Raw genomic sequence first — 23,607 nt, 5'->3', positions numbered from 1 at the left:
AGAAGTGTCAGGATTGTGAGTACACATGACGTCCAGGCTGGATTTCATGTGTATTCATTATCAGGACACTGTAGTAATGTTAGTGTGTGTGTATGTAGCTGTACATAGTGATATAACTATATCGCTAGTGCAGTGTAAATGAATGGAGAGGAGTGCATGATGCCGATTGGTCAGCGTCATGCACTCCTCTGTACAACGCCCACTTGGTCGAAAGTAAAAGTATGCCCACTTGGGCATTAAGAAAGCTCATTAGCATAAACTTAAATCGCTCCTAACGTTGTGAAAAAAGTACAGAAAAAAATGTGAAAAAAATCCTCCAGCTCACCTTGTCACAAGAAGGGTATGGGAATCAGCACACGGATCCTCGTGTCGGCACACGCAAGAAATACTTCATAAACAGGGGAGTTGGATCCAGCGCTGAGAGTGCAATTTCTGTTAAAACGGGAATCTGTTCCCAAGTTTTAATTTTGTCTTGGTTAAAACCGTAGCAGAGAGGCTACGAGCAACAGTTAGTGACAAGTGGGTATCGTCCAAAGTACAGAGGGAAGAAGAAAGATAGGCGGTAGCCTACGCGTTTCAGACCTTCACTAGGTCCTTAGTCATGGCTTATGGTCACGCGTTTCAGACCTTCACTAGGTCCTTAGTCATGACTAAGGACCTAGTGAAGGTCTGAAACGCGTAGGCTACCGCCTATCTTTCTTCTTCCCTCTGTACTTTGGACGATACCCACTTGTCACTAACTGTTGCTCGTAGCCTCTCTGCTACGGTTTTAACCAAGACAAAATTAAAACTTGGGAACAGATTCCCGTTTTAACAGAAATTGCACTCTCAGCGCTGGATCCAACTCCCCTGTTTATGTTGTGAAAAAAGATCGTTTTTTAAAATAAAAAGCATTACTGTCACCTACATTACAGCGCCCATCTCCTTATATAGGAGACAGGGCACTTATAATGTGGTGACAGAGCCTCTTTAATATATTCATATAAAGGGTTATTCCAAACTAAGATATTTATGGCATATCCTCACCAGGTGGGATAGGGGTTGGGGGACCACCGTTCTTGACATAGGTCCCAGAGTTGGTACCTTCATCAGACATTTATGCCATAGATGTCTTAGTTGGGAATAACCCTTTAAATATATCATTGCAAGATCGGACTGGTCAACTAGATTATCAGAGGGTCTTCCAGAGGGCCCAGACTCGGATACCGGGTCGATTCATGAATAGCCTATTAGATCTCATTGATTATGTGTCCTGCATGTGCAATGATAACAACAAAGTTCTGTATAGATGTTGAGTGGGCCCTCAGAATAATTGACTCTGCTGGACCCAAGGAATTCCAGTCTGACGGCTTGATATTTAAAGCGGTTTTCCCATGAGAGACATTTATGACCTATCCACAGGATAAGTCATAAATGTCAGATAGATGTGGGTCCCACTTCTGGGTGCGGAGCCCCCTAAACCCCGTTCAGTTGCTCTGTGTTGCGGCTGAATGAGGTGAATTCCGAAAAAGAAAAATGTTATATGGTCGTGAGTTATGTAAATCGCGTAGTTCGCTGAGCTATGCTGTTTCCGTAACTTCCATTCAGTTTTATTGGACTTATGGAAACAGCCTAGCTCAGCGAACTACGAGGTTTACGTAACTCACGACCATATAACCTTATCCTTTTTCGGAATTCACCTCATTCAGCCGCAACACAGAGCAACTGAACGGGGTTTAGGGGGCTCCGCACCCAGAAGTGGGACCCACATCTATCTGACATTTATGACATGTCCTGTGGATATGTCATAAATGTCTCTCATGGGAAAACCCCTTTAAGCCTGTATATCATATCCTGTGATCTGGTGTTCAGAAATACTTTGCATAGTTTTTCCAACAATAAAAAAATGACGCTTTCCCCAAGCGACATGTTATCTCCCACTGTTCTAAATAAAACCTCCCCACTCATTGCAGAATTAATATTTATAGTACAGCAGCATAGCTGTCAGTGCCAGCTTGTGTTATGTGTGCCTGCCCAGGCGTCAATGTCACACTTAGGGGATTATCTATCCTCTTTAACAATACAAACACATATTCCTATATGGCTGCCCTACACTTTTAATCATATCATCAGACCAAACAAAAAATTACATTGTCCCATTTATTAAAATCTAAAGAGAAATTGCAACAAAAAAATAATAATTTGGGTAGAAGCAAAATAGACACATAAACAAAACACCCCGGGCCAATCAAAATGTTTTTGGCACTGATAACTTGTACTGGCATTCTCAAATCAGGATGTACCCAATGTACTGAACACTCTGTAAAAAAAAAAAACTCCCAGAGCTAGCTGCACCTAGCAAAAATACAATGATTGTATGATTCTAAAAAAAAAAGTGCCCCTGTCCGAGCAGGTGAAGTAAAGCCGACCATTAAACTTACAATAAATAGAACCTTTTATTTGATTAAATATAATGTCTTAATAAAGAGAAGTTTGTGACCACTTCTTCACCTGTGAAACTGCCCCTTAGTGGTCCTATTGGTAGGCCCCAGTAAATTGGGGAGCTTTTACCTCTTGGCCAGTCAGAAGTGCTGAGAGAGCTCAGGGTTTGGCTTCTTTAGGTTTATTCTGAGCCCTCTTGCCAAGTCACATAAAGTCAAGTAATTGCTCGGCTGTGGCTAATATGGGCACCAGGGGCAGATAATGTAGGGGTACCTGGGGCAAACGCTGAAGAGGCAATTAGGGAAGATTATGAAGAAGGCATCTGGGGCAAACAAAGAAGCACTTAGGGACAAACACTAAAGGGGAACATGTGGGTAGGTACTGATGGGCGCTTCGGGGCAGACATTGAAGGGGGCATCGGAGGCAGACAATGAAGGGGCAGAGATGGCAGGAAATTAAAAAGCATCTGGGGAAAATACTAAATTGTAACCTGGGGGAAGAATTTCTTGGTGCAGACACTAAAGGGAAACATGTGGGTGGGCACTAAAGCGGCAACTAGAGGCAGACATTGAAGGGGGCACTTGGAGCACTCAATAAGGGGTGACCTGAGGCAAACACTGAAGGGGGCTCTGGGAGCAGACAGTAAAGGGGTATTTGGAGGCAAACATTGAAGCAGCAGCTTGGGGGTACCTCGCAGCAGATCCTGAAGCGGGTACCGGGGCAAATACTGAATTAGCACCAAGGGACAGACACTAAAGGAGGACATGTGGGTAGGTACTGATCTGCATTTGGGGGCAGACATTGAAGGGGCATCTGTGGCAGACAATGGAGGGGGTAATACTGGCAGAGAATGAAGGGATATCTGGGGAAAATACTGAATTGAAACCTGGGGGACGTATTTCTGGGGGCAGACACTAAAGGGGAACATGTGGGTGGATATTGTAGCGGAAACTAGAGGCAGACATTGAAGGGGGCACTTGGGGCACTCAATAAGGGACACCTGGGTCAGACACTGAAGGAGCACCGGCAGCAGAAATTAAAGGGATATTTGGAGGCAAACAATGAAGCAGCAGCTTGGGGGTACCTGGCGGCAGACCCTGAAAATGGTACCGGGGGGAAACACAGAATTAGCCCCAGGGGACATACACTAAAGGAGAACATATGTGTAGGTACTGATGTGCACTAGGGGGCAGGCATTGAAGGGGGCATCTGGGGCAGACAATGAAGGGGGCAACACTCATAGGAAATTAAGGGGTATCTGGGGAAAGTACTGAAGCAGAATCTGGGGGAAGGATTCCTGGGGGTAGACATTAAAGGGGAACATGTGGGTGGAGACTGAAGCGGCAACTAGAGGCAGACATTGAAGGGGGCACTTGGGTCACTCAATAAGGGGTGACCTGGGGCAGACCCAAAAGGGGGCACCGGAAGCGTATCTGGAGGCAAACAATGAAGCAGTACTTGGTGGTGGGTACCTAGTGGCAGAGAACATGTTGGAAGACACTAAAGGGGCACTTGGGGCAAACACAGAAGGCTATATAATTTCTCAATTTTCTGCTGGGGGGTGCACTTATTTCTAGGGTATATTATCCTTCCAATCCATGTGAAGGGAGAATGTCAGCAGAATTGCCAGTACACAGACTTGTGAATCATACAGCTTAATGCCTGGCTGTGGTTATGACAGCAGTGGAAGCACATTGGCAGCCCTGTGCCCCTCATCCACACACGTTCCCTGAGCTGCAGCCATGATTGACAGCTCATCCCCGGGCAAGCCCCGCCCCTGGTGACATCACTGTGTCAGTGGTGAGCAGAAGGAAGAGAAGCAGAGCCTGGTCCACTTCCTGCAAACACAGGGCAAGCAGCAGGCACACACTCTGCCCTCCCAGCCATGGATCTGGATGCCATCCTAGACAAGCTGGAGACTGGAGAGCAGGAGCTGGTGCAGAAAGCATTGCTGGAGTATAATAAGGAGGTAAGAGCTGCACCAGGGCAGTGATAAGGATGGAGGGAGGAGAAGGAGGTGGTGGTGGTGGTGGTAAGGATTCAGCAGGGGATTGTTTGCTTCTAACCCTAGAATTAGGGGTGGGGGATTGCATGCAAATACCCATTACATGAAGCTTTTTTTCCAATCCACCCAGTGTGAGCTGATCAGCGGTAAAGTGATTATTCACAAGATAGGAATGTCAGAAAATGTATTTTCTATGCATAACCTTTATAACTGGGACGTGCACGTTACTCGTGGGTAATATGGCAAATTCTAATTTTGTATTCGTCCCGTAGGGGCATATTTTGCGATAAAGTGGCCCTTTTGATGAATTTGCTCAAATTCTTACAATGCCTTGTTCTGCGTATATTGAAGCACGACAATCGCAGGGATTTTGCGGACTTGGCAATCCTTGACTTTGGGACGGGGATCACTTTACTACTGAGCGTGTGAGAACTGTCCCGATATCGTTCTGCAGATGGGGTCATAAGGCACGCGGTCAGGCCAAAATTTGCGGTTGCCACGCGGGCACAAATAATTCACCTGTAATACGCTCGTGTGAAGCCGTCCGGTGTTCTGTAATTTTTGACGGAAAGAATAATGCGGTCTCCTGCGCTAAACTTTCCCTGCAAGATACTGAAACCACATCAGAAACCTGATAAATCTTCTTATAAGTCATTGGGATCCCTTTAAAAATGGATCTGTCATGGCTGCTTTATGAACGGAGGCTATGATGCTAGTGTGAACAGAGCCTGAGGCCTTATTCACACGAACGTGTCCGTTTTGCGCGCGTAAAAAAAGCAGAGTTTTTTTCTGCGTTGCAGTTCCATGTGAAATCAGTGTATGGTTCGTCTGCGTTTGTTTTACGCGCGTATGTCATCAGTATGTCACGCGTTTCACGTCAGCAAAATAAACTGAAGGAGGTGTTTTTCTTTTTCAAAATCATTCCTTTAGCATCTGTTGCGTGAATCGCGCACAGCACACAGATGTGCGTCCGTGTGCTGTCCGTGATTTTCACGCACCCATTGACTTGAATGGGTGCATGATGCTCAAAAAATGCACAAGTATAGGACATGGAGTGAGTCCGCTGCGTGAAAAACATTGAATGTCTAAATGGCCCCGTTGACTTGCATAGGTCCGTGTGACGTGCGTTATTTTCACGCACGTAACACGGACGTAAAATACGCTCGTGTGAATTAGGCCTGATGGTTGTATAACGGTTGAAGAGGACTTGTTATATTCGGTAATTGCATAAGAAGCCATTTATGATCACATTATGTTTAGGGAATTGTTAGTTATGTATTTCCTCAAACTTTTCCTCGATTTAAAGGAGTATTCCAGCCTTTAGCATTTTTACATAACCACTGGATAGGTGAAAAATGCTAGATTGAAGGGCTCTGAGTGCTGGGACCCACACTGATCGCCAGAACGGGGAAGGCCACCGGTGTCCCGTTTCCCTTCGCAACCATAAGATGGCGGCTAGGAGGTGTTTGAATAAAGCGGAGGCCGGGCATGCGTGGTGCCACTCCATTCAAAGGAGGTGAAAATAAACTTTTAGTGGAGTCCTTGTCTCATGGGGCTCAGTGTTTTCACCAGTGGCCAGCTTTAGGCTGAGTTCGCATTGGGGTGGATACGTTGCGTAAAAGGACGCAGCGTATCTGCCCTGTGCGCCGCAGGAAATTACGGGCAAAAAAAACGCACCAAACTGTGGTGGTTTTTCGGCTGGAATGTCCGCTGCAAAGAACTGCAGCACTTAGCCGGCCTGCAGCGGCAGTCACATGGGATGAAGCGTCATCTCAGGAGGCCGGTCCTCTGACGTCATCCATGCTAGCCTCCTGGGATGATGTATCATCCCATGTGACCGAGACTACAACCCGTGATTGGCTGCAGCAGTCACATGGGATGAAATGTCATCCCAGGAGGTCGGCCTAGAGGAAGAAATACAGACTCCTGGGTAAGTATAAGATATTTATTTTTTTTGAGTTGCGTTTTTTTGTGGCGGAATCGGTGCTAACCTGCCGCAAAAAAACGCAACAGCTGCTATTTGTTGTGGGTTTTCCTCCCCATTGAATTCAATGGGGAGAACCTGCAACAAATAAGCAGCGATTACGCAAATACAATTGACGTGCTGCGGAATAAAACTCACAATACTAAAAGTATTTAGTGTGAACTGACCCTTATGGTCACAATTGGCAGGGGTGCAGCTATAAGAGGTGCAGAGGTAGCAGTTGTACATTGGGCCTTATGCCTAAACGGCCCAAAAGTCCCCTAAGAAGACACCAGTGTTATAATTGGCACATGGTACGTGCGGGACCAGGTTACAGATTTTTACATCGGCAGGAGCTTCAAGTTACGGCTCTGACATTAGGTGCCTGGAATCCGCTTACCCTTTATCCTTTATCCGCTATAAAGGTTGCCCCTATTAAGCAATATGGAGGGTAGTCCCCCTATTAGGGACTCTTCTCAATTAGCCAGTGCCGAGAGTGACTACAAGCAAGAGGTGCCACCGTCTATTTCACCTGCAGCTCTCCCTGGTGATAGCTACTGTCGAAGTTGGGGTTTCGACTACTGAAACACACGATTAGCTCATCATCGGGTGATCTGCAAAATGAAATACATAAGGGTATGTGCACACACACTAATTACGTCCGTAATGGACGGACGTATTTCGGCCGCAAGTACCGGACCGAACACAATGCAGGGAGCCGGGCTCCTAGCATCATACTTATGTACGATGCTAGGAGTCCCTGCCTCTCCGTGGAACTACTGTCCCGTACTGAAAACATGATTACAGTACGAGACAGTTGTCCTGCAGCGAGGCAGGGACTCCTAGCATCGTACATAAGTATGATGCTAGGAGCCCGGCTCCCTGCACTGAGTTCGGTCCGGTACTTGCGGCCGAAATATGTCCGTCAACTACGGACGTAATTAGTGTGTGTGCACATACCCTAACAGTTGGCGTGTTCTTAGGATAATTGCTGGCTGCAGTTTACTTTGGCAGGCATGTTTACGGCCACCTTCAGGGTTTGTTGAGCAAACAGGACGTGACCCGATCCCGTCTTTGGCACTTAATATATGGTTCTTGCTAGCGTGTCTCCTCGGTGTTATCCCAAGTTTTAAGATTCTGTTTCTCTCTTTGTTGTAGAACTAAAAGTCTCAGGATCCATATTAGGTTTCCTATCTTAGGTTTCAGTAAACTGTTATTTTTTTTTATATATAATTAAAAATGTTTACATTTTCCAATATACTTCCTGTATTTCCTCATTGTTTTCAACATCTCTGCTTGTTGTTAGTCAGTAGGAACAGTCATTGTTTATTTCCAGTGGATAATATTCTGTCCATGGTCATGTGATGTACACACAGGTGCTGGGATCGTTAGAAGACACTACTCTGATACACCTACTGTAACGAGCCGTGCACCTGTGTGATCGTCACATGACTATGTAACGAGCCGAGCACCTGCGTGATCGTCACATGACTATGTAACGAGCCATGCACCTGTGTGATCGTCACATGACTATGTAACGAGCCATGCACCTGTGTGATCGTCACATGACTATGTAACGAGCCGAGCACCTGCGTGATCGTCACATGACTATGTAACGAGCCGTGCACCTGTGTGATCCTCACATGACTCTGTAAGGAGCCGTGCACCTGTGTGTCCATCACATGACCAGGGACAGAATTTTATCCACTGGAAGTAAACAATGAATGTTCCTACTGAATAAAAAGCAGAGATCTTGAAAACTGTGGTTAATTAATACAGAAATTATATTGAAGAACTGTATAAAACTTTGAATTATACCAAAAATAAGATTAATTTGCGGAAACCGGACAATCCCTTTAACTGTACAAATAGCGAGTGCTGTAGATTTGCAGTTATAGTAGGTATTTTCTTCCATTCCGGCCCCTGCAGTCCAGTAATTTATCATACATGTCTAGGCACACAACGCTTTTAACAGGTTTTCTTCCTTATGATTAATGTGCCCAGCGTGAGGACTGGCACTGTGTATGATCCGTGCGCTGCGTTAATTAGGTGTAGAGGGAAACCGTGTGGGTGGAGAGAATGGGATTGGATGGTACTCGGAGCTGATGGTGTGGTCTGAGCGGAGAATACCCACTTGGGTTTAGTAGTCCATCACATACGAGACATTTCCGGGTCAGCTGGGCTATGGATAAGAAATGGTCTCCCTGAATTATTCTGACGGGTGCATTTGATTTGGGGGCACAGATCGTTCTGCCATTCATGCAGATTAGGAGGTCCACTGTACTGTTGGGAGAATATTGTAATTTTTAAATTCCTTTGATAAATTTAGTTGGCGTCAGAAAAACATCCATTGTGGACAACCGATTAACGTATAACGGACCCCCAATGATGAGCTGTGAAATCTCCGAGGTCTCACTTTACTGCAGGAAAAATGAATCATTACACGCCACCTAATAATTGGAATTCACGGGTGTGCCGCGTCCTCCACATGGAGAGCTTCTCTTTATAATAGCTCTCCGGTCTGGCTAATAAAGTGGGATCCCATGCAGGGGGTGATCCCCTCTATTACGTCATACGCCCTTATATGATATTTGGTTAAGGGGTAGTTAAAGAGGACCTGTCCTCTCTCCTCGCGTCTGTTTTGGTAAATACTTGCATTTCCACATAAAATAAAAATTCTGGAGCACCATTTATTTTTTTTAAGGCCGAATTCAGACGAACCTGGGGTTTTTCACGTCTAAGTTGCCCCTGTGCGGGTCCCGTTTTCACAGATCCCCATAGACTTGAGGCTATTGAGGGATCCGTGAAAACAGAACAAAATAGGACATGTTCTAATTTTCAACGGACCCTTCACATGGTCCGTTGAAACAACGGCCGCGTGAACGGCCCCATTGAAATACATGCGTGCGTGTTATGGCCGTTGTTTTAACGGCCGACACACGGATGTATACTACGGTCGTATGAATTCGGTCTAATTCTGAGATCTACAATCATTTCCAGGAAGAATAAAAGAGGAATGGCACAAGTCAATTGACAACTAGGTGTTATTTGACACAGGGAATGGTATTCCATGTGTCAAAAGGATTTGTCCCCACAGACTGTGACACTACAATCAATGCTGACCTGTTACATTTCCAGGAGGAATAATAAAGGAACGGCATAATGCAGAGTTTTAAGAAAAGATGATCCCGCATTATTTCAAGGAAATAACGAAAACATACATATCAGACGAGCTCAGCAGTCCTTTTTAAGCCCACTTCAGATGGGCATAATGTGGTCTTGTTTTAGGGTCTGTACTTCAGCTGCACCACCGCGATCAAGATCAAAACTTCAAACAGTCTTTTGGGTCATTATGTTGTGGCCATAATAGCGTATCTGAAATGGGCCCTAACCGAAGCATTTTAAAGGGGTCGTACTAGAATCCACAATTATCACATACCCACAGGATAGGAATAATTGTCTGATTGCTGGGGACCCCATCGATCTTGAGAACAGGGGTCTCTTTACTGCACCCCTGCAGTGAGGAGGAAGTTGAATGAAGCGGCGGTTGAGCATGTGCCTGCCGCTCCATTCTATGTCTAGGAGAATGACGGAAAGAGCCAAGATATCTACTCGGGTGTTTCAGTCAGACCCCCTAGACTTGCAATGTTCTCCTTTCTGCAGTTGAGCAGTGAGGACGGACGGGGAGTTAAGGACGAAAAAGGTGGGGGTCCCATCGATCTGACAATTATTACCTGTATGTCTGCTAGTATCATTAACCATGTACCAGGGATATTGCTTAGCCCATGAAAATTTGTAGGTTTATATATTTTTACACCAGTGGGGCATTGGTTGTACAGTGGCGGTTGCGGTGTTTGCCGGCCTTGGTTTGTTCTGGGAAGAGCCCTGTGCGACTGGTGTGACCGCGCCTAAGGTTTACATACCCTGGAAATCTTACCACAGTGCTCCTAAAATAACAATCTCCTGAGTACACGTGTGCAGGATTTTGACTATTGTTCAGTAATGGCAGCATTGTCTTTTGAAGCCGAAAAAGAGTCGGATGTAACGTTGTGCTGAACACTTCAAATCATGAAATATTTAGAGCCGCTGTAGAGGAAGCATCGTCTGTAGTGGTATTTTATCTGTGAAGTCTGGTTCTGATATGTTCACTATGAGGCCTTATTTACACGAGCGTTTCGCATCTCGGACATGAAAAACTGCAATTTTTCACATCCGAGGTGCACTCGTGCTTGGCGCTGCGGGATGCAATGTCACGCAGCCCCCATAGTTGAGAGTTTATGGAGGGATGTGTGATGCGTGCAAAGAACGAACATGTCCTATTTTCCCACGGACCCTTACACGGTTCGTTGAAACAACGGCTGTGTGAATGGCCAAATTGAATTACATAGGTCCTGCGCTCCCATAGAGAATGAATGGAGCGGCAGTGCGCATGAGCGTGTAACTGGAATACTCCTTAACGAGGTATTTGACAGCCGCGCCTAGGTAGTGCCAGCACGGTTGTTGGCCACATTGTGACCATGTCAGGGCCGCTCCGTGTGGCCTTACCATTAATGTGACGGCCATTTTTGCAGTAGTGACGACAGGAAGTGTGGCCATATTGGTTGTTGCTTTGAATAATCTTCTCAGCAACTGACGGTAAAGGTGTCACTGTGGGGGAAATTTATTAAGACTTCATATGTTAGTTAAAAATTTTTAGATGGCGTAAAATTCGATACGTTTATTAACAGGTGAAAATCTCTTAATAGATGTCGCAACTATTGGCAGGGTCGTGCACCACAATTGTGGATCAATGACCACAGTCATGCGCCATCCATTCCCACGTTGGCTATCAAATAAACTCCACTCCGTATGGCGCAGCTCACATACCGTACTGTGTCAGGGCCCAAATGCAATGCGGCACTTCAACGTAATCAGCGCTGCGTCACATACCAAGTCCTCATGCTGCCTGGTGTCAAAACGTATGAGCTGCGTCTTACGGACGGAGGGAAGAAGAGCGGTGAGTATAACTTTTTTTTTTCCTTTCTAATTATTTAACCGTCCAATGGAGAGGGGGGGGGGGATAGAGGCCCATCACGGGCCTCTACCTTGCTACGTCCCAGAGAGTGAAATCTACGCCAGCTGGGAGCTGGTAGAAATTTTCAATATCATTTACGACACTTTTCTGGTAAAAATTATAATTTGTTGGGCCACTATGCCAGTTCACTTTTTCTAAGCCACACCTTATTTAAACAAAAGGGATGGGGGCCGTGTAAAAAAAGAAAAAAAGGCAAAAATTGCAAAATTGGGCTCTTTTTTTACTTTTCTCCACCAGAAGACTGGTGTAAAATGTTGATAAATGACCCCCTTTGTTCTTAATAGAACACGCTGACAAAATGTCAGTAAGGAGCTGTTCATATCTGCGCCGGAGGCAACGTTAGGAGCTTCCATCACAGAATCCATCTTGACGGTCAAAAGAACGGAAACCCATAAGAGAGACCCAATGCAACCCATTAAAGTCAATGCGTTCTGTCGGGCGCCGTTAGTTTCCGTCATGCAACAGATCCCGAGATGAACAACGGAACCTGGAATGCAGATGTGAACGAGCCCTAAGTCCCTGAAATGCTAATTCAAAAGTGACGACTAATATGGCTGCACCTGCAGTAATGGCCGCAACTACAAGACAGAAAAATCCTGTTAGTAAGGCCTCCTTCACACACACAAACAATTTCTGGCAATTTAAACCATACCAAAAAGTGCTTCTAAAAACGCTAGCGTTTTTTAAATTGTAACATTAATTTTTTCTGCTGTTTTTAGTGATGTTTAATTTTGTATGTGAGTTTTTTTATATCATTTTAGAAGTTCTATAGAGAAACCTATGGGAAAACCGCGTTTTAAAAAAAATGCATGAAAATGTGACATACCGTGGTCATGCTGCGTTTAAAAAAAAAAAAGGAACAGAAAATTGCCTCACACGCCATAAAAAACGCTACAAAACTGTGTGTGGGAATCCATAATGGGCAAACTTTCCTCTAATTCACGATTTACTAATATGTCGGCAATTTTAATTTTAGCTGGAAACCGTCTATAAAGAGAACGTGTTACAGTGACAGATCTATTACATTAAGGACGTCAGTATGATACCCATATAGTTATACTAGCGGGTACAAATACACCCACTAAACAGTCCCCAAAGTGTCTAACAGGGAAACTGAAACTAGAGCACTTCCTGGTTCTGTGGAGGTTACATGGTGTCACATGATCCCTTTCGGCCAGTCAGCAACTCTGAAAAAGATCACGTGATATATATTCTGTGACTCTTGTTTCTGAGAGATACACACTGCCATTGTGCCCGCCGGGGTTGGGGAGACAGCTGTTGTATACAGCCAGATTCCTGCAGATGAGTGCTGGGGATGGTGTTACTATGGAGACATCTCTGGGGACCTTTGTCTGGTCCCAGACTGTCTTTTGTAAAAGCCTGATGGGGCATACCAGTGCTAATTCTATGCAGAGGCACAATATAATGGCATACATAAAAAATATAGCAAAATTAGTCATTTTATGGGACTAAGAAATATAAAGAAACTTACAAAAAGAGGACACCACGTTTTGTTTAAAGGATTTTTTTTATTTAATAAAACACGTACAGTAATATAACCGTGACTAGATCAGGTCAGCAATGAATGGGGAAAAAAACATGGCGCAGTGTATTTGTTTTAATTTTTTTTGCTTGTCTGCCCAAAATTAAATTATTAGAAATTAAACGCTTGCATATACGCACCCCAAAACAGTACGTGTGGAAACTACTGGGGGCATTACCAGGCGGAATTGATCAGGACTTAAATGTCCTGATTTTGGGGTATTTACATATTGGTAAGTATATTTTAGGCCACATCCACCCAATGCCTGTTACATGCAGATTTGCCTGCGGCATATTCGCAGCGTAATACCGTACCAACAAAGTAAATAAGATTTTGAGTAATATCATCTACACGTTGCAGAATTTTTCCGCACACAAATTCACCTGCGGATTGTATTTTAAAAGCATATCAATTTATTTTGCATTTCCGTCTTAGAATTGTATCTGACAAGTTTATTTAAAAAAAAACGCATCAAAATCCGCATCCTGTTTCCGCATCAAAATGTAAAATCCGCACCTAAAAACGCATAAACCTGCAGATTACCTGCGTTTATGTAGCCTTCATGACTCCCAGGATTTCCCTGTATCAGAAATAAAGCAGAGGTGTTCTCATTCGGCTCTACACAGGATTCATATTGAACATTGGGGGGGGGGGGGGGGGGATTTATGAAGCCCTCTAAGGTAGATTTCTGGCGTAGAGTAGTCGCAAAAACTATTTTTGGCCGACTTTTCTATTTTTACCCCGACTCCGCCACTTTAAAAAAAAAAGTGTGGCTTAGCGGGAGGGGCGATGAATTTACTATGATTTATTTCAGAACATTGGCAGAAATTAGCGCAAATCTAGAGTAGATTTGATTTTCTGGCGCACGAACGACCAGAGACGTGAGCGTTTTGATAAATTAGGCGCATCTTACCTCAACTTTCTTTAGATTAACACTGGCGTATGAAACGCCAGCCTTAGTAAATTTCCCCCATTGTGTACAATTATCAGGCGGTTACCGTTCCAGGCCTCAGGCCCGTCTACCACGTTGTTATTGATGTTTATTATGGTCTGCATATGGTCGGCGTGAGTTTCGCTTCTCTCCTTGCTTCGCTCTGTTTTATCTATGAATAGATACATCTGTTCGGCATAAATCAGGTTTAATTGTTCCCCGCAGAACGCTCAGGATAGAGATACCCTGTGATTATCTTTACCTCGTGTGGATAGACACTTTTTGGCAACAGATTCTTTTTTTCTTAATATCAAATATTAGATAATAAAATGAAATTTGTACTTTTTTTTTACTATTTATGTCTAGACGCGTTTTCTTTTGAATGGCAAACATGTATTGGAAAATTAGGTTTCTCTTCATCGTTGATACTTCCTTTAGGCAGCCATTTTTCTAGCAGAATCAATATCCATCCAGTCTGTTAATTCCCCAAAGGTCCTAGACATACCTGAGGTACTTAAAGAGGTTCTGTCACCAGATTTTGCAACCCCTATCTCCTATTGCAGCAGATCGGCGCTGCAATGTAGATTATAGTAACATTTTTATTTTTAAAAAACGAGCATTTTTGGCCAAGTTATGACCATTTTCGTATTTATGCAAATGAGGCTTGCAAAAGTACAACTGGGCGTGTAGAAAAGTAAAAGTCCAAGTGGGCGTGTATTATGTGCGTACATCGGGGCGTTTTTACTACTTTTACTAGCTGGCCGTTCTGATGAGAAGTATCATCCACTTCTCTTCAGAACGCCCAGCTTCTGGCAGTGCAGATCTGTGACGTCACTCACAGGTCCTGCATCGTGTCGGCACCAGAGGCTACAGTTGATTCTGCAGCAGCATCAGCATTTGCAGGTAAGTAGCTACATCGACTTACCTGCAAACGCTGATGCTGCTGCAGAATCATCTGTAGCCTCTGGTGCCGATGTGTCCTCGCTCGTCTGACACGATGCAGGACCTGTGAGTGACGACACAGCGTGATCTCTGGAGAACACGCTGTGTCTGCACTGCCAGAAGCTGGGCGTTCTGAAGAGAAGTGGATGATACTTCTCGTCAGAACGCCCAGCTAGTAAAAGTAGTAAACACGCCCCGATGTACGCACATAATACACGCCCACTTGGACTTTTACTTTTAAACACACCCACTTGTACTTTTGCAAGCCTCATTTGCATAAATACGAAAATGGTCATAACTTGGCCAAAAATGCTCGTTTTTTAAAAATAAAAACGTTACTGTAATCTACATTGCAGCGCCGATCTGCTGCAATAGCAGATAGGGGTTGCAAAATCTGGTGACAGAGCCTCTTTAAAGGGAACCTGTCGTGTTGAACGTGCAGCATGTTATAGAGCAGGAGGAGCTGAGAAGATTCAAAGTTACACTCTTTTCCCACAAAAATATATATCAGAGTCTAGGAGTCCAGTGGGCGGTCTTAATCAGTGCTCTATAATATGCTGCCGCAGATTGAACTACATTTTCAATGAGACCGGTTCCCTTTAAAATGTTCTTATTGTTTTGTTTTTTAATCCCTCCCCTCCGCAGCCATTTTTTTGGATTTTCATTTTCGCTTTTTCCTCCTTTTATATCCAAAAGTCGTAACTTTTTTCATTTTTTTTTTTGTTTGTGCGAGGTGTGTGTTTTTGTTTTTGAGGTTTATGAATTTTTTTTTATATTCAAAAAAACTTTAACCCCTTAAGGACACGGCCAATTTTGGCCTGGAGGACAGAGCAATTTTTTTTACATTTCCCTCTTTGCATCCCGACGCTCATAACTCTTTTATTTTTTGTACGATGTAGTTGTATGAGACTTTGTTTTTTTGCGGGACGAGTTGTACTTTATGTAGGTACCATTTTTTGGTACAAATACATTATCGTTTAATTTCTATACATTTTTATTTTGGCGAAAATGCTGAAAAAAAGCAGTTCCGCTGCAGTTTTAATATTTATTTTTTTACACCATACACCGATCATCATAAATAATGTTATACATTTGTTGTACAGGTTGTTACGGTCGGGGTGATACCAAATATGTCTGTATTATTTCATGTTTTGGGACTTATATTTTAAAAAGCTTATTTATTATAAAAAAATGTGTGTTTCTGTGTATTTTTTTTATTTATTTATTTATCATTAATTTTTTTTTACATTCATTTAACTTTTTTTTTTAATCCCATAAAGGGATTTATCATTTTGATTTTTATTTTGTAACTCTAATGTACTGGCATAGATCTATATGCCAGTACATTAGCCTGGCATATAAGTGCTCGCCCCTCAGGACGAGCATACTCGTCCTGTGTCGGCAACCATTTATTTAACTTCTTTTTTTTATTAGTCCCCCCCCCCCCAGGGGATTTGAACCGGTGATCGTTGGATCACATACACTACGTACTTCAATACTAATGTATTGCAGTATATTGCGATTCTTCTATTTAGGAGTACAAAGCTGGCAAACCTGGGGGCCTTCATTAGGCCCCCAGGCTGCCATGACAACCATCAGCACGATGGGGGACGCCCCTGTTTTTTTACAGCTTAGATGGCGCGGTCGCTATTGAGCATGGTATCTAAAGGGTTAAACTAGCGGAATCCTGCTCATTACACTGCAGTGTCAGCGATACATACAGCCGACACACTCGTTATATAGAGCAGATTTCTTTCGGAACGTTCTCTATTGTTAAAGATTTTATTTCAATTCTTTGACGGTTCAGGATATCCAGTAATTTAGCATCAGGTCTCATTGGTGCCTGATTGAAATATTTTTCCTGTATATTCTTGTAGGGGCTGCAGCTTTGTTTTCCCGCTATGGGAGTCAGAGAGTTGAGGGGTTACTGGACTAAATAATATCAGATTTATAAATTAAAAAATGTCATAAACCGGCACATACCTGGTTTTGCAGATGGTGCATTATCGGAATCTGTCATGGCAGGACACATAACTATCTCTGCATGTTTATATATGAATTTAGGAGTCTTAGGGCCTGTTCACATCAGCGTTCGCTTTCCATTTAGGGGTTCTGTCAGAGGTTTCCGTCGTGGAACCCCTCAACCGAAAGTCAAACGGAAACCTTAGCTTCCATTTGCAACCCCATTGATATCAATGGTGACGGAAACATTGCTAATGGTTTCCGTTTGTCACCGTTCCTGGAATCAATAACGCAGTCGACTGGTACTTTTACACCGGCCAAGTGTGGCCAGGGCAACGAGCGCTGATCAACAAGACAGCTCGTTGATCGGCGCTCGTCTCCTTTCACAAGGGGCTAGTATGGGGGACGATCGCTCGTTAATCCTATCGTTCGGCCCCATACATTTAATATCGTGTCGGCAGCACATCTCCCTTTATACGCACCAAGATGTGCTGCCGACAATGATAATAATTGACACATTTAGAACATTTACACATTTGAAAACGATACTATTTATCTATATTATATTTATCTATCTGGTATGTTATTGTTAGCACATCCACATCCACACAATAGCTTCAACGTGAGCTGTGAAGATAGTCAAGTGCCAGATTATCTGGTAAATTCCTCCTAATCTGCCATGAGACTATTTTTGGCACATGCCAGATTAGCAGGAATTCCTGTAAGTATAGTCAGAATTATAATAAACATTTATTTACTCGAATTTGCTATTTCTACAGCCCTTCACTTCTAGCAAGTGAGAGGAGATCTAAATATGTTCCACTAGATCATACGGGTTAGGCCTCATGCACACGACCGTCATTTTTATCGGATAAAAATACTGATCCATTCATTTCTATCGGGCACGAACACCTTCCTGTATATTTTCGGGTGTGTGTCCAGGCCGTAGAAATGAGCCGCAAAAAATAGGACTGTTCTCCGGCCCGCAAATACGGGTGATAGTCCGCGGCCCGTCTGTGCAGTATTGACTGACCCTAAATACTGCACGGCCGTGTGCCTGAGGCCTTATTATGGATATTCAATAATAAAGTTGATTTTCAAAGTAAATGTATAGTAATGTCCTTTTCTTTTCGCTTACAGAATTCCCAATGTTTCTTCTTCAATGCAGAGCAGAGAGAACAAAGAAAGGTGAGAATTGTATTAACATAATGTTAAATTATTTGCCGCCCCTCAATAAGCGAGTACACATTGTTAAAGATTCTAGTTTTATTTCTTTTACCTTATTCGTTACACCTCCCTCTTAATGGCTCATGTACACGACCGTGTGTGCCGGTTGGAACCCATCCGTGATCCGTAGAAAGATAGGACATGTCCTATCTTTCCATGGATCGGAAAGTCGGGTCCATGAAAGTGAATGGGTCCGTGAAAACTATTGGGGGCCACTCGGATGCCGTGAGAAACGGCCAGCTTGGCACTCGGTCGTGTGGAACTGCACTAAATGTATTTAAGTTATGTTGCCTAGCAACCAGTTGTTTGGATCTGGGTGACCACCATTTGAGTGCATGTAGCTAAATTATTTTCTATACAATACACTGCCTCTCTGTGATAAAATAAAAAAAGAAAAAGATAATTTCGTTTCAAAGGGTAACTAAACTTTTGACATACCATCTTGACATGTCACACGTTTTGATCGGCGGCGTTCCGAGAACTGAGACCCCCACAGATTGCTAAATCGAAGCAGCAGTAGCGCTCAGGTGAGCGCTGTGTGGACTCGTAGACTCTCCATTGAGCCCGTACACCGCTCCAAGGACAGCCGATCAGAAACAAAGTGGCACAACGCTCATCCTAGCGCATCGGACGCTTTGATTTAGCGATCATTGATCAAAACTGCTGACGTGTCACTATGAATTCACGCTGCCGCCAGAGGTTTAGTTCGGAGCTTCTGTCGGCAATTTTGTGATATTTGACGAGAAGAATAGCACAGCATGCGTCGCTTTTCTTCCTGTTAAGATGACGGACACTACGACAGAACCCTGATGGACCCCTTTATAGTCAATGGGGTTTGTCAGGCACCGCCGGTGTCCATTGTGTGACGGATCTGGCACTGCTGTCATGGTAACAACGCAAACCATGACGGCAGTGTGAACAGAGCCTTATGCCGAATTCAGACGAACGTGGGGAAACTCGGACGTGAAAAATGGCAGTTTTTCACGTCCGAGTTGCCCCCGCGCGGATCCCGTTTACACGTATCCCCATAGACTGAGTCTATCGAGGGCTCCGTGAAAACGAAACAAAATAGGACATGTTCTATTTCTTCATAGACCCTTCACACGGTCCGTTTAAACAACTGCCGTATTACCAACCCCATTGAAATACATGTGTCCGTGTGACGGACGTATACAACGGTCGTCTGAATTCGGCCTTCGTATACACTGTTCAGCTACAGTTTTTTGTGGCGTGCCTAATGAAGAAACCAAGGTAGTTTGAGAAGATTGTATTCTCCACCAATCTAGTTCAATAACTACAAACGCTCCTTTATTGATGGCTAACACGGTACAACACTCCGCTAATATTGTGTTTATCTGACATTTTAAGAGAGATCTGGTTATTTTTATATAATTGTTGAAATCGGTGTTAAATGTGGAAGTCAACAACGGGGCGGGCATGGTCATATCGTCTTATTTTATAAACAAGCTATCAATATTAAAGGGATTGTCTAATAAAGACCACCCCTTTTTAAGAGGAAGCCAATGCAGCGATCAACTAATGAGGTACGGCTTCTCTAAACCCTGATGATCCGCTATTCAGGCCACATCCGGCTGTGTATATAATGTGTGCATTTAAAGGGTTTTTCCAGGATTAGAAAGACAATGCTGCTTCCTTCCAAAAACAGCATCACATCTGTGGAGCTGAGTTGAAATATCAGTCACAACCTTTGGCCGGGTGTGGCGCTGTTTTAGGAATAAAGCAGTCCTGTTTTTCTAATCTTCGACAATCCTTTAATTCTCTTACCGAGTGACTCTCTGTTCTGGCTCATAGATGTGGGTCCTGAGTGGGGGGTCCCCTTTATAATATTCATATGCCCTAATATGGACATGGGTTGTCTTCATGAGGCAATCTCTTTTAAAGGAATACTGCCGCATTATTCATCCTTGTCGCACGGATCCATAACACGGCGCCTATGGACTGTAATGGGGTCAAGCTATTTTCTGACATTATTACATTACCCACCCCATTCTTTTCTTTTCCTTCTCGGATTTACTTATTTGTCTAATGTTTAAATTGCAGCGCCAGGAGCTGGAAGAGGTAACATAATGCAATAGCCTAGGAGTAGACTGCGCCCTCCCTTAGCGCTGTGCAGCCTCTATATAGACGCAGTAGTTATGTATGTACAGATATAAATAGCCACGTACGGGGATATATGTGAATGGAGTGAATCCTATAAGTCTTGTCCATTTTCGCATCTTTGGCCATTTTTAATCATGTTTATCAGAGCAAATAATCACATAGAAATCACGCCTTCTTGATTGCCTGTTTAACTCTTGAATTATGGGGTAATCCGCACAATTTCTGGTTTGTTGATTGGCTGATTGATTTAGAGCTTGTCTGTCATAGGGATACATTGGACGAATTGATTGGTTTGCTTTTTGTGAATTGAAGAGAATAATGGGCAAATAGATTCACCCATTGTATTTTATGGGTTACCGGACCAGGCGAATCAAGTGGATCAACCTGCCCATCAGTAGCCTTCTGCTAGCGATCCACAGGGATAGATATAGAACTGCCGTTTTCTTGACACCTTGTCGTTCCTGGTTGTTCTGTGGAGATTGTGGTTTTGGACGACATTGCTATAAATTAAAATGACGTTGCTGATCGATCTCTGCCTTGATTTGTGGTCTGGTCTGGGCTTTCTATTGATGGGATCATATGTTGTTTGATACAAACGACTTTCCAAATAGAACACCCCGACACTATCGGGAAAATCCAACACGGCAGATCAGCCATGTTGGATTTTTTGGGTCGGTATTTGCCTCGCTCGTTCACTTCACAAATATGCACCAATAATATGCAAAAAATGGTCTTAATTGGCCTTTTTGGACGTAAAAATTGGCCAGCTTAAGGGCTCATTTAGACGAATGTGAATAACGTCCATGTTCTGCGCATGAAAATCACGCGCAGCGCACGGACCCATTGATTTCAATGGGGCCATTCACACATGCAGGAGTTTTCACGCAGCGAGAGTCCGTTACTTGAAATTCACTGCATGTCCTATATTGGTGCGTTTTGACTTCAATGGGCTCATAGGTGCTTGAAAACAACGCACCACACAAGGATACACATCCGTGTACTGTGCGTTTTTTGCGCATCAATTCAATTGAAAATATCTTTTTTTTAAAAAGATGTGTTTTGCGAGTGCGTGAATAACGCATGCCCCTCGCAGAGCACACTGATGCAGAACGGAACACACACGGAAACGCGCGTGAATCTGATACGCTTGTGTGACTGTAGCCTTAGGGTATGCTCACATGTGGCAGATATGATGCAGAGTTTTCATCCAGATATTTGGGTGGAAGATACACAGTAATTTATAGTAGTAGCAAAGTGGATGGATTTGAACAAATTTCATCCACATCCAGTGGCGTAGCTATAGGGGTCGCAGCGGTCGCCACGGGCCCCCGTTGCCATACAGCATGCTTCCTAACTAAATCTTCTGTGCCGTGAAGCCGGCACTTCCTGGTTACGGTCATGTGATCGCAACTTGGGTCACGTTACGCCTTGATCTCCATGCAGGTTCAAATCGATAGGTAGGACGAGCTGCTTGGAGAAGTAACAGATACACTGAGACGTTTCTCAAGGTAAAATACTTCTAATTTATTGAACTACAACGTTCATACTTATAGCATCAGACGAACAAAGAACATTCCATAACATATGAGTCATCTGTATATTCTAGCCTTACAGCTTCCTTTCCCATAAAAGCTCATTGGTGGAGCACCAGGTATTCCCTTATGTTTCCTTTATGCTTAGGGGGGTGGTCAAGTGATTGACCACCATCTGTTTGCAATTTCAAGGGACGGCAGAGCATCTGCAAACTATTTCTTCTCTTAACCTTTCTAAAATACCTTTATATTGTAATACATGTTCTCCTTTATAACATTTCACTCCTTATGGTCCCAAATACATTATATATGTATATTTATACCATAACAATCCCTCCTTTTTTGATTTTACCAACACCTAAATTCCAATGCTACTTCTATCTCCGGATAGCAAGGCTTCGATCCATTTCTTCACTTGATTCACACAGGTATGTAGGTGGGGTAATCTCACAACATTCTTTCATCATAATGTATAGGCCTCTGATTGAATGCTTCCCTTATTTTACAAAATGCATAACAATTAAAACATGTAAGCAATACAAATAATATCATTAAACAAATCAATGGTTGGAAAAGCACATGTAATATTTTAGTAGCTGTAGGTGAGAATCCTGTAAAAACGTCATACCAGTGATGGGCACTAGCATCTTTTATTGCTGATGACAAATGTATCACTTCCCTAGCTGCTATTGTAGCCAATATTTTCACACTACTTAGAGTTACATTATGGGCTTGGATTAGTTTTTCAACTTCTCCTGATCGTTGTAACACCTTTTTCAATTCGTCTAAAGATAAACTAAAATTTCCATAGGGCAAAGGTTCAGGTACCCATATAGTGGACATTATTTCTTCTAAAGTAGGCAGGAACACTATAGTTTGGTTCCCCCAAGTCAAATGCGTCACATTGTATAGACATCCTGAAAATGGTCCTGTGAGATTAAACTGGCTAAGGGTCTGCTTGTTGTTAGTTATTAAACATACATGCTGTGGACCTACTTCAATATAAACCTGTAAGTTAGCTTCTGGGATTATAGTGAGTGCGCATACATTATCCTGGTGCTGCATTAGACAGGGTTCATATATCCCTGACTGTTGATTACATACATATCCTTGCTCTGTTAATTGGCACACATCTATATTCCTTGTCTTATTTTGAGAATCTATGTGTGTTCCTTTCATTTCCGGCATCCAGTATTGTCCTAATAATGTCACCGGATCAATCATTACCATTGGCATAACAATAAATTTGCATAATAGAGTAGGATTTTTCACATGAAATGCTATTAGTCTTCCTGCACACCATTTAGGTGTACACTCAGTATACTCAGGCTGTAACAATAAACACGTATCATTTCTCTTTCCTATGGGCAGAATGTCTGTCCATTGCCTAACATGACTACTAAACAATTTATTCTTCAAATTATTCATCTGTTCTTGTTGCCACATCGTTTTAAGCGTACATACTGTCCAATTTAGTTGATACATTCTGTAATGTTCTATATTCGGTTAGCATACTTTCATTAAAAACATTTAGAAACAGTTCATCTATAGCTAACCCTTTTTGCTGTAAGGCAAAGGTAGTAGGTAACCATGACGCACCTCTCCTTAATGCAGTAGATGTGTCATCTCCCACTGAGTTTAATTTGTTCATAACTGTTTCTAACTGTATACCATTCAATACTCCTAATCCCGTTCCCGCCCCTCCTAATAGCGTGTCATACCATTCTCTTTTTTGTCTATGACAGCTGGGGGATTCAGGGAAGGAAATATTGAAGTGTACATTCTTTTTCTGCTGTTGGGTTACAGCGCTCTTACAAGTGTGTGGGATTCTTTCCAGACTTTGTACTGTTATATGTGGCTTAAAACTATCTCTTAAAATTGTTATC

At 43.2% G+C, this 23,607-nt stretch overlaps 1 protein-coding gene across 2 annotated transcripts in view; it reads left to right on the top strand.

Annotated features, from left to right (window-relative positions):
- Positions 1-4,198: 4,198 nt before the first annotated feature.
- Positions 4,199-23,607, top strand: part of RIC8A (RIC8 guanine nucleotide exchange factor A) — a 67,755-nt gene continuing 48,346 nt past the window's right edge. Inside the window, exons 1-2 of one of the 2 annotated variants that reach the window (XM_075840212.1) lie at positions 4,199-4,390; positions 17,982-18,029. In XM_075840212.1, coding sequence (XP_075696327.1) covers positions 4,307-4,390; positions 17,982-18,029 — 132 coding nt within the window. In that variant the 5' untranslated portion in view covers positions 4,199-4,306. Of the gene's footprint in view, positions 4,391-13,219; positions 13,239-17,981; positions 18,030-23,607 lie in introns of those variants that run through there. The other variant, XM_075840213.1, reaches the window with a different exon arrangement.

The sequence above is a fragment of the Rhinoderma darwinii genome, chromosome 10, assembly GCF_050947455.1.
Source record: "Rhinoderma darwinii isolate aRhiDar2 chromosome 10, aRhiDar2.hap1, whole genome shotgun sequence".
NCBI lineage: Eukaryota > Metazoa > Chordata > Amphibia > Anura > Rhinodermatidae > Rhinoderma > Rhinoderma darwinii.
This window is presented reverse-complemented; position numbering and strand designations above follow the sequence as displayed.